General features: G+C 37.4%; 1 protein-coding gene and 1 non-coding gene across 3 annotated transcripts; one reads left to right on the top strand and one right to left on the bottom strand.

The window, feature by feature from the left end:
• Positions 1-240: 240 nt before the first annotated feature.
• Positions 241-312, top strand: Trnac-gca (transfer RNA cysteine (anticodon GCA)). The gene has a single exon. It is a non-coding gene; the product is annotated as a tRNA-Cys (tRNA).
• Positions 313-704: 392 nt separating this feature from the next.
• On the bottom strand, positions 705-11156 carry LOC112047997 (protein zwilch). Of its 2 annotated transcripts, none has more exons than XM_052883733.1 (14): positions 10953-11156; positions 10822-10873; positions 10572-10713; positions 9538-9775; positions 8607-8771; positions 7678-7823; positions 6535-6749; positions 5886-5965; positions 4752-4975; positions 4399-4618; positions 3503-3626; positions 2932-3076; positions 2169-2302; positions 705-889 (listed from the first exon to the last, which is right to left on the bottom strand). In XM_052883733.1, exons 1-14 carry the CDS (start codon positions 11076-11078, stop codon positions 759-761), a joined length of 2142 nt encoding a protein of 713 aa, XP_052739693.1. In that variant the 5' UTR covers positions 11079-11156; the 3' UTR covers positions 705-758. The 2 variants fall into 2 exon arrangements, with proteins under 2 accessions (XP_052739693.1, XP_052739694.1); XM_052883734.1 differs by having other exon boundaries at positions 10572-10710.
• Between the last annotated feature and the right edge of the window lie 336 nt (positions 11157-11492).

The following is an 11492-nucleotide window of genomic DNA, read 5'->3' as shown; positions in this document are numbered from 1 at the left end:
ATCCAGGATCCCATCATCAGATCCTGACATGATTACTATGGGACTAACTGAAAAGCATAACCTCTCAAATGAAAAAATAACTTTTCAAATCAGTTCAGGCTTCTTCAAGTAAAAAAAAAAGATTCCGACGAATCGACTCCTTTTTTGAAGTCGGTTAAAAATCATCTCTCCTTGGAGAGGTCCATTTAAAACAATGACCTCTTAATTAATTATAACGCAAGTTTTAACAGCCACTCATAAGGGGATATAGCTCAGTGGTAGAGCATTCGACTGCAGATCGAGAGGTCCCCGGTTCAAACCCGGGTGTCCCCTAAATTACTTATACCCTTTTATTTCCGAAAACTTTGGTATTTTGTCATTCCTACCAAACGGTTTTGGATATTTAGTTCAAATGAAACGTTACTCCATCTTTTACTAAACCACAAGTTTTTGGCCGTTTTTATGCCATTTAACTACACAAACCGGCACTTTTAGGGAGCTCTTTACACGACGAAAACGATTACAACAATGAAACATCGATTCTATAGCAACAGTTTTTATAAACGCGTTAGATCATAGATTTTTGATCTTTGCCAGAGGGGTAACGGTTAGCGAGGCAGGTCCTGTTACTTAAATGGTCTAAGTAAAGTCTAAAGATCTTGAGGGGAGAAAGGAGGGGAATGGGTATATTGATCGTAGTAAAAAAAAAAAATTTTTATAACAACTTTGTTTAAAAATATCTTTATACATTTATCGCCTTTAAGTTCAGTAATCTACTGCTAAGCATGTAATCGTTGTTCAAGAAATGCCAGCTTCCTTGACACCTGGTTGTTCAGATTCACGTATTTGGTGCAATGATACTTCAACTCCTCAACTGTTGTTACCTCGGCGACTTCCTCGCTGGGAGGTTCTGGAAAAAAATATTTATGGTCATTAAAATGTTTCTGTAACACTAAAATCTTTTTGACGACAATTTGTAAAGCTATAAAGCTATGGTGCTAGTCAGAATTATATCTATAGTTTTAGCAGAAGGTTTCAAGTGTATTTAAAAAATAAGAAAACCAATGTCGAACAAAGGTTATTCACAATATTTGTCAGTACAACTTAATTAACAAATCAAACTGTTACCAAAATAAGACCCTAGAATGGCAGAGAATGACCTGGAGTGGAGTCACGCACTTGTGAACGTTGTGTGTAGGGTTAAAGGATCATTTGACTGTTAACAAACACTTACCTTTTCCACTCAAGTCACTCTCCCCGCCTATCCCAAGTAACCCATAAATAATTACACAACAAGAAATGTAAACGGCCCCAAGAGTCAGTAGTAAGACGTTGAACTTGACTCACAAACCCCTAGAGTCAGTGGTAAGATGTAGAACTTGACTCGCAAACCCCTTGAGTCTGGAACGACGTTGAACTTGACTCACAAACCCCTAGAGTCAGTGGTAAGACGTTGAACTTGACTCACAAACCCTTAGAGTCAGTGGTAAGACGTTGAAATTGACTCACAAGCCCTTAGAGTCAGTGGTAAGACGTTGAACTTTACTTGCAAACCCCTAGAGTCTGTGGTAGACGTTGAACTTGACTCCACCAACTCCGCCGGACGTTCACTGCTGTACATAATAGGCTTCTTGTAAGGATTTTCCAAGGATTGGTGTGGGGCGTATCCAGCAATTAGCCCGATTGATGTTGTCGGTCCAATTAATTAGAGGACTACCAACACTGCGCTTTCTAGAGTGAGGTCGCCATTCCAGCTCAGTATTTATTCCACGACCCAACCCATCGTGATTCGAAGCCACATAGACTAACCACTGGACGAGACTTTTGACGGCTACCGTGGCGCAGTGGTTTACAAGACAGAGCTCCTGCGTTCGATCCTCGGCTGGGCCGATTGAGTTTTTCTTAACTGCTCCAGGTCTGGCTGTTGGGAGGCTTCGGCCTTGGCTGTACCACCACCCTACCGACAAAGACGTACCGCCAAGCGATTTAGCGTTCCGTTACGATGTCGTGTAGAAACTGAAAGGGATGTGGATTTTCATCCTCCTAAAAAATTAGCCCGCTTCTATGTTAGATTGCATCATCACTTACCAGCAGCTGAGGTTGTAGTCAAGGGCTAACTTGTAAAGAATAATTTAAAAAAGTATTAATAATTGCCATGTTATTAAGTTTTCTTTGTTTATATTAGCTACCTATATGCTGCCACACTTGAGGCGGGAACACAGGCTGCTGGGAGTATACGTATATGTGTCTGCATTCTCTGCTGAGACCTTCGGTGCAGTTCGGCTTTTTCTTCAGCTCCATGCGATACCAGAACGCTGATTTTCTGGAGGGAAAATATTTTACAAAATAAAAATAGGTACCTACTTAGTTGGAAATGAATATTTTTCAGGAACATTTTCTACAAACCGTTTAACTGAGGTCTAGCAACCCCTCAGACCAATTATAGAAGGACCTGTATCGCACTCATAGTCACAAACAAAATTGTCTGTCATTTTCTGAGGAAAACGAGCTTAGATTTTGTATATATCTTATACTAAACTAGAAGTTTTTGCCCGTTTTTTACACAATTCAATGACACAAAAAGGTTTAAATTTTTACGGAGCTCTTTAACCGACGTACACGATTACAACTATTTAACATCGTTTCTATAGAGACAGTTTTTATAATCGCATTAGATCGTTGATCATATACTTTGACAGAAAAGTAACGTCTAGCGAGGTCTACAATAATTGGTCTGAGAGCAAACCACATAAGTCATTCCTTGCTCGCGGGGTAAGACGACAGAAGGGAGCGAGGAAACGCGCTTTTCATAAATTGAAGAATGTGCCTCCTGATCATCTGTACGAAGCAAGGACTGACTTATGTTGTTAGCCAATAACCAATTTTAACCGATCTTCTTCCTAGAAGGGATGTGAAAAACAATTATGTTAAGTGCAAATAGATTATGCTCACTTCAAATGGTCTTGTACAATATTATTTGCTATAGGCAAGCTGATCTTCTGTGCGGGCTCGCTCATCAGTTGGCCGACCGTTTTGATGGGGGACTTCTCTGATGCATAGTGTTCTAGAAGCTTCGATGCTATTGGCTTGAGTTGTGCTAGATGAACAGAAAAGTTATATTCAAAATACAGAAACTGTTAAAGTATTAGAACAAATAAACTAACTAAAAATGGTTATGTGATTTGTCTGTACGAGGATTACCAGCAAAGTATCTCTATAACTTGCCTAAAGACCTAGGCCTCTTTAGAACTGCAGTCAGTTCTATATTAGAATGGGTATCCAAAGCTGCTCTAATAGCATCTTACCAAATTTGACTAGGTAGGGAGATCAACACGAGCAGAGAAGGGGAGTGTTAATTGATCGTCAAGGAATTCCTTCATCCTACATCCATTGGTCACAAGTCCTGGACTCTGCTCAGAGATTTTCTCTCTGCCACGCGATGGACCCGGCACCTGCACTGTGAATCCATGGAATGAAGATATTCGTCTCATTTCTGTACTTAGTCGTGGTATAGATTTCTTACCAAAATCAACTCGCAAGCACATTTCAGCACGGTACAGATGCTCCAAACACACGTGGACTTGAGCGAACTTCATCAGTAGATTCTTCCATGGGCTTATGTCTATTTCATCCGCTATTAACGGCACCTGAAATATACATCACTCTCATCATATTATCATCATCATCATCATTATCGAACCATATTCGTTTCACTGCTGAGCTCGAGTCTCCTGAATCAGAGAGAATCAGAATGAGAGGGGTTAGGCCAATAGTCCACCACGCTGGTCCAATGCGGATTGTCAGACTTCACAAATGCAGAGAATTAAGAAAATTCTCAGGTACGCAGGTTTCCTCGCCATGTTTTCCTTCACCGTTTGAGACATGTGATAGTTGATATATTTAATGGACCTTATCGCCCCCTTTCACACTGCAGTCCATTTTTGCAGGATCGGCTTTTTACTGTATCCTGCAAACCTGGATCCTGTGTTCACAGGGCACTTCAGTTTTGCAGGATCCAGCAAGAAGGTACCATTCTTACGGCAGTTATCATGTGAACATTTAACATGACACGTAGGAAGCCGTGTGAAGACTGCAGTTGAAATATGTGTGATTAAATGGAATCCCACTTTTTACTGGAATACGGATCCAGTTTCTAGTAACAAATCCCAATGGCACAAGTCAGCCGCATCGGTTTCCCCGGATCGCAGGATCCCGGATCGCGAGTGTGAATGCTAACGTATAAAAACATCGCCACACAAACGGGATCCTGCAAAAAAACTGGACTGCCGTGTGAAAGGTGTGTTACAGGGGACAGACCTCTGTCCTATTTTTTAAAATAGGTATATGTATATACCATATCTTTTAGATAAGACAAATATTCCCTTAAATTGTTGTAATTGCTATCCTTTTCTCACTTACCTCGTTTACATCTTTCTTCTCACTCACTAAACCATGTTTCTTCAAAGACGCGAAGTCATCAACCGTGAGCTCGTTCGGGTCGTCAATACAAAACGATTCGGCGTCGATTCGTATAGAATTTTCCGTTGTGGCGATCGTTTCAAACGGATTCAAGGTGAAGTCTCCGCCCATGGTCATGTCTTGTATGGTCTGGTTTATTTGCTCTATGGATTCGTGGGACCTAAAATAAAGTTGTCAATAGGCATGTTTATCAGCGTATATACAGGGTACAAACAAAAAAATAAATTTGATTATTTTATAATATAAGTTTTGATTAGATTTAGATATAATTTTGGTTTTAGGGAAATCCATACCTCGCATCAGTATTCCATATCCCAGCAATAAAGAAGGAATGTTCCAACAGTGACATCACCCTGGTGTACTCCCACATGGTTTTCTCTACACCGACTTGTGCTACCAAAGACAAAGCTTGTGGGGGACTCGAGCGGAGGTTCTTCAGGACCTTGGCGGTTTGAGAGTGACCTCTTGACAGTTTCAACACTAACTTTGACAGGTAACTTTTGTTGTTGACGTCAATCTGTAAACACAGTAAAATCATCATAGTCTAAGGTCTGTATAAATAAACGATATATAAACTCAATATAACGTCACTAAAGGGACTGTACATTATATAGAGTGGTTGTTATATGGAAAGAAGAAAAATGTTGATTGAAACTTTTTTAGTCAATACACAGTGATTATTTTTTACTAGCCATGTTTACTATTTGAAAGTTAGTGTACTAAAATTATAATAGCGTGTTAAGTCTATGACTTCTACTTCAACAGTCATAGACAACAGCAGTGCACATGCAATCCCAATATGTAAACAAAAGAATGATTTTCCTAATAAGTTTTTTTTGCATGATGCCATTTATTTTTATTATAAGTTTTTTTGCATGATGCCATTTATATTTATGGGCTAGGATAATAAAGTGACTAAAAAAAGAAAGAGAGCTGCGCGGTTTTTACTAATTTCAGCAACTTAATAGATACTTTTCATTAGTTAATTGTCGTTATAGAAAGTGAGCGTAACGCTATAGAGTGTATCATTATATGGAAAGCAAGCTAAACCAATCAAAGTCATAAGAAGTTGACGCTTTAGAGAGTTTGACGTTAAATCGAGTGACGTTACATGAAGTTTACACTGTATTTGTGTTAAAAAAGTACTATTAATAAGAACCCAACCCACATTAACTCACTCAAAGAATAGTAATAGAATATTCAAATCCCGATCCTAAATCATTTGGATCGTACTGCGTTTCAAGAACCAGCTCATGACTAAGAACCCCGTATAGGTACGAAACTAGTCAGGCGTACTCCAACGTTATAGTACGTGAGTTTTAGCCGTGTTCCATAATAAATGAATATGAATAACACTCACGATAATTTAAATTCTTAAATAGTAATACAATATTTAACTTTTTTTTAATGTATCACAAATTACTTACAAATGGTCGTATTTTTCCAGAGGATATGAATTTTAGCGCTTGCATTAGTATCGTTATCAGTTCCTCAGCAGTTTCACAGTCTGAAATGTAACGAAATATCATATCACCATAGGTAAGGTGGATATGACCTCCGCCTTCGAATCGGAGGTTGTAGGTTCGAATTCGGTCTGGAGTATGCACCTCCAACTTTACAGTTATGTGCACTTTTGACAGCCTCGGTGGCGCAGTGGATTTACAAGACTAACGTCCTGGGTTCCTATGCTGGGCCGGTTGAGGTTGGTTCAGGTCTGGATGGTGGCTTATCATCATTTCAACTCATATTAAGCTCACTGTTGAGCACGAGTCTCCTCTCCGAATGAGAGGGGTCAGGCCAATAGTCCACAGCTTTAGTCTAATGCGGATTGGCAGACTTCACACACATAGATAATTTTGAAAATTCAAGTATGCAGGTTTCCTCACGATGTTCCTTCACCGTTTGAGACTCGTGATATTTAATTTTACTAAACTGAATATAATTGAAAATTTGGACGTGTATGCCCTGGACCGGATTCGAACCCACACCCACCGAATCGAAGGCAGATGTCATATCCACTGGTCTATAGCGGCTTTTAACGCCGATATTAGATTAATAGCTTTATCCCGCACTTACCTCGTAAAATATCCCATAGTTTGTAAGTGAAGTCGTTGCTAGAGCCTTGTGCAGACATGGCAGACATGCACTGTCGCAGACTGCTGGTATCCTCGGTAACACACACACAACCGCCGGCGGGGCACTCCGCGGTATATGTATATGTTTCCGTCTCGTTGAGCAAGTTGTTCAGACGTTTCGAATTGTTTGGACGTTTCATACCTTGAATTATGTTTCTGGAAAATATAACATGTTTTTAATGACGTTAAACTCACGAGACAACAATGTCGGCGTTTGCTCGACTATATTTTATTCCATACGGGGCGTCTACTCATACTTCGATTATAAATTACCTAGCGGACGTCCGCGACTTCGTTCGCGTGGAAATCTTTCTAAACTTTGAAGCCCTATTTCACCACTTTAGGGGTTGAATTATAAAAATTCTTGAATTACGTTTTTTTTTAAATTTAACTAAAAATTAAGGACTTTCCATACAAACTTTTAACCCGTATTTCACCCCCTTCTTTTTTTATTTTCGCAATAAAAGTTTCCTGTAATCTTCTCTGTATTATAGTCTTAAACCGTGCCAAGTTTCATTTGAACTCATTCAGTAGTTTCAGCGTGATGCCCGGCCAACAAAATCACGGACAGACAGACAAAAAAATCGAAAAAAAATATTATTGGCTTCAGTGTCGATTTTAAAATGACCACCAATAAAAATTTTCAAAATATCTTCAATGCACAAAATTTGACCTGTTACAGTTTTATTGTAAGTATAGATATAGATGTAAACTTCTATAAAAGTATTTTTAAAAATCAAGTCTAGCAGTTTCTGAAAGTATAGTATACGGGGGTCATAACTGTTATCCTTTATATGTCACTGGTCAACATAACATCTAGTTTTAGAGAGGGTGCAAATACTAAAGACACATGACTGACCACAATTTCCTAAATTGACAGGTCTCTGTCGACATTACATGTTTTTAGACAGAGTTCAAATATTAAAGGCACATGACTGACCACAATTTCCTAAATTGACAGGTCACTGTCAACATTACATGTTTTTCGACAGAGTTCAAATATTAAAGGCCCATGACTGACCACAATTTCCTATATTGACAGGTCTCAGACTGCATCTAATCAGTTGAAAAGTCAGATACTCACCTAAGGATAGCAGTTTCCAAGTTGATAGAGTTGGGGCCAGCTGCAGTCATATCTACAAGGAGCTGATTGATATTGTGCAGTGCTGTGACAGACTTCCATATAGCATTGCACGGGCTTGCCAAGTGCCCTATCGTCACTTCTTGTTCCTGAGAAAAAATTACTAAGTCCATTTGCCAGATACTCGTGAGGGAATCTGCTGGATATAGGTCACTCAAAGACAAAAATTCATTACAGAAGAAGAAATACTTTATTGCACACAAAAATACAGTAATAAATAAAAACATTAAAACGATTTAATAATCTAAACTACGCATGTAAAGGCGGCCTTATATAAGTAATCTCTACCAGGCAATCCCTGCGGGAAGGTGCAATACACTTTATACAAATGTTATATATACAAATACATATATTATTTACATATGTATAGCAAATACATACTAAACATATAAAATATACTACTTATATATGTATAATAATAAAACAAATATAAATAAATACCTCAAAAATATTATTTTAATTCAGGGACATATAATATTGTTTCAGATGAAACTTAACCGTTATCGTAACAGACCTATGTCAAGTGAATTTCAAAAGCTGAGACGAAAGTGCATTGGATTGAAAAAAAAAAATAGAATAGACTCTGTATTAACAAATATGTTCCATTTTATCTCAGAAAAATCCCACAGTTTCCATGATTGAGACTTGGTTAATTTCACAAAGCTAATTTTTAAGGTTAAGGTTAATTTGCAAGCAGCAGCTAGTGTATACTATAGCCTATATCACACCCACCTCTTAGGCTATTGTAGTATTCATTGTGAGCACAATTTTCCTCTTGGTTCTAAGAGAAAGAGTATGGTTGTATTTAAAGAAAAGACATAACAACAAATAATATATATGTCTAGTTTGTTTGGTTAAAAAAATAAACTTACCAATTGAACTTTACAGCTAATGAACGGTATAAGAAGAGTCTTAGCACTCCATTCACAGTACAGCTCAGTCACACCTCCGTGTGGGGCGTTGAGTTGCTCTTCCACTGTGAGGTTGCTGTATGAGACACCTGATATTGAGTACTTGCAGTCAACTGACACTGTCACCTGTAGAAATTAAAATTAGCCTAGTATAATATCTTCGTCAACTTGGCTAGCTAACATAATTATTAAATACTAGAGGATGCAAGGAAAACAATGTTAAACAATGTTAAATAAGGTATGTATAAACCTTCCCTATGAATGAAATAAATATCTTAGCATTTCAAGGCATTTGCTGATGTTGGATCCATTGTGGCAGAGACAAAAACTCAAAGCAAAACCCAGGACTTGTGATGTGGTGTAATATTAAAGAGTTCTTATATGACATGTCAGCTGTCACCTCAGCAAATTAAAATCTATTGCAAAGTTTAAAAGATCTACATACAGACAACAGGAAATAATTTTGTTTTGGACTATGTTACAATTATACAAGTATTAAAAGTACTTTTTTAGGCTAACCATGAATCCCTAGCCAGGAGTATAACAGCAAGTATTATTGGGCAATGGCATGACAACAAAGATTGTGTGCTCTAGTTGAAGGCAATAACTTTCTTCGTTTTCAAGAGACAAAGGGAATTCTTTCTCAAATATTCAATCGGGTGTTCAATCAGGAGCACCATCTACTTATTCTATCAACTACTAATAATAAACAAACATTTATTATTAGTAGTTGATAGAATATTAAATAAAATTAAAACCATGTACTTTATATATAACTACTATTTTCCACACAAGTAAAGAGAGATTGAATCTATAACACTTTTTTTTATTGATTTCAATTTTTTAATTTGAAATCTTTAATCTATTGTGATTTCTCTATAAATAAACTTACCAAATTCTCACTAATTTGCTCTTGTGATGCAAAATCCTGGACAATATTATCAACATCAACCTCTTCAAGTAATGTTGAACCCTCATAGGTTACTACGCCTCTAGCAAACTCCTTCTCATTAGACTGGATTGTGAAAAGCAGCTCTTTGGCTTCAGCTGGTTTGCAGACTATCCACATAGGGATGGAATCTTCTTTGGAAACAGTATTACAGCTTTGGCTGTAAAGGTTTAGTATCTCTCTGGAAAGTTACAGACAAAAACCTTTATTTCTGGGTGCCTAGTGGGAGGTTTCAATGTTTTCATACTGTGACGATCACGTAAACGTAAACGCGAAAAAATTTAAAACTCCCACTAGGCACTTTGCAGTCATTAGCAGCCTATTTTAACTACCCACTACAGGGCCAGGCATCCTAGCTTATATGATAGAGACTTGGAAGGGATATGAAGCTCAGACCACACAACTCCAATGTAGAGTGATAATGTTGAACTCATCATTCAAATTTCGAAACTAATTTATGTCAAGTACACAAGTTTAGACACATTTTTGAAACATCAGGTTAACTTGTGGGAAGCTTTGGCCGTGGCTAGTTACCACCTTACAAGTGAAGACTTACTGCCAAGCAATTATATCATTCTAGTATGATGAAATCTCTGCCTCTGATTCTGGTGGGTGTGGGTTTTAATCCGGTCCGTAGCATGAACCTCCAACTTTTCAGTTGTGTGCATATTAAGAAATTAAATATCACATCTCACACAGTGAAGGAAAACATTGTGAGGAAACCTACATACCGGAGAATTTTCTTAATTCTCTGTGTGTGAAGTCTGCCAATCCGCATTAGGCCAGCGTGGTGGACTATTGGCCTAAACCCTCTCATTCTGAAAGACTCGAGTTCAGCAGTGAGCCAAATAAGGGTTGATAACGACGAGATGTGTCGATTCTGCTTCATTTAATGTAACCTAGTACCAGCTCAAACAAGGAACACTTCAGCTATAAAGTGATAGCTGGTCTCCTCCTGACAATAAACTATTATTTACCTTGCTTGCTCCACATCAATAGGTGTATGTAAGGCCTCTTCTTTCCTCCACAACTGTGGCTCATCTGATATCAAGGTGTCATCAAGTATTGTATGCAAACTCAAGTCCAATTTAAGCGGTGATCCCGTTAAATCGAGTTCTTCTGAAATAATCATTGAACATCATCTAATAATCTTCCAAACCAAACGTATGATCAAAGCTAAAATAAGTAAGTGAAGATGAAAGTTTAGGATTAGGTTCATCAAATTACCTTTTTTGTCGTTGTTTTCCTTGTGACTAGCTGTAGTGTTTGATTGTTTAGCCTAAAATTAAAACCAAATTAATACTTGTAAAATAACTGTTAGATTAAGAAATGGTCTACACGTAAAATTGTAAACACACTTTGGCATACACAATAGCTATTTCTTTATTTTCTCGGGAATATATTTCAACATAACTGGGACTTGGTTGTTTTTCTATCACGTATTTGGTATAAATTTCAGCTATTGGTTGTAATAAATTTTCCATTTTTAGTTAAATAAGTTTTATTTACAAAAATAAATACAAAATTTTTAAGTAACTGAAGTAACTCCTCTCGTCGTAATTCGTTTCTGTTTGAATTTTGAATTTTGACGTATGACAACTTTGATGACATTATTTAACTGACATTTGGTGTACGAACAATGATGACTATGTCGTTCAATAACCAAAACCATTATATGTGTAACTTAAATTGTTTAAAATAAGTTAATTTATTCAAATATAAATTCTAAAAAATAAATTTTATTATTTCAACGTCAATCAAAGTTACTGTTATTTGCTGCTATTGCCACCTAGGGGTCATTTAAGATGCTATTTTCGTTCGTGAGGCGCTTACTAGGTGGCGCTACGCTAGTTTTCTGTGCTAATAATGAATGGCAGCCTTTCACATATTTTATTCAC

Source organism: Bicyclus anynana, chromosome 10 (genome assembly GCF_947172395.1).
Source record: "Bicyclus anynana chromosome 10, ilBicAnyn1.1, whole genome shotgun sequence".
NCBI classification, from domain to species: domain Eukaryota; kingdom Metazoa; phylum Arthropoda; class Insecta; order Lepidoptera; family Nymphalidae; genus Bicyclus; species Bicyclus anynana.
Note: the sequence above shows the minus strand (reverse complement) of the source record. Positions and strands in the feature narration are given on the sequence as shown.

Coding starts and splice junctions, on each gene's coding strand:
- LOC112047997 (XM_052883733.1), bottom strand. CDS start 11,078: ATGGAAAATTTATTACAACCAATAGCTGAAATTTATACCAAATACGTG. Junction 8,772..9,537: donor AGCAAATTAGTGAGAATTTG/GTAAGTTTATTT, acceptor TAATTTCTACAG/GTGACAGTGTCAGTTGACTG. Junction 3,627..4,398: donor AGAAGAAAGATGTAAACGAG/GTAAGTGAGAAA, acceptor TGTATATTTCAG/GTGCCGTTAATAGCGGATGA.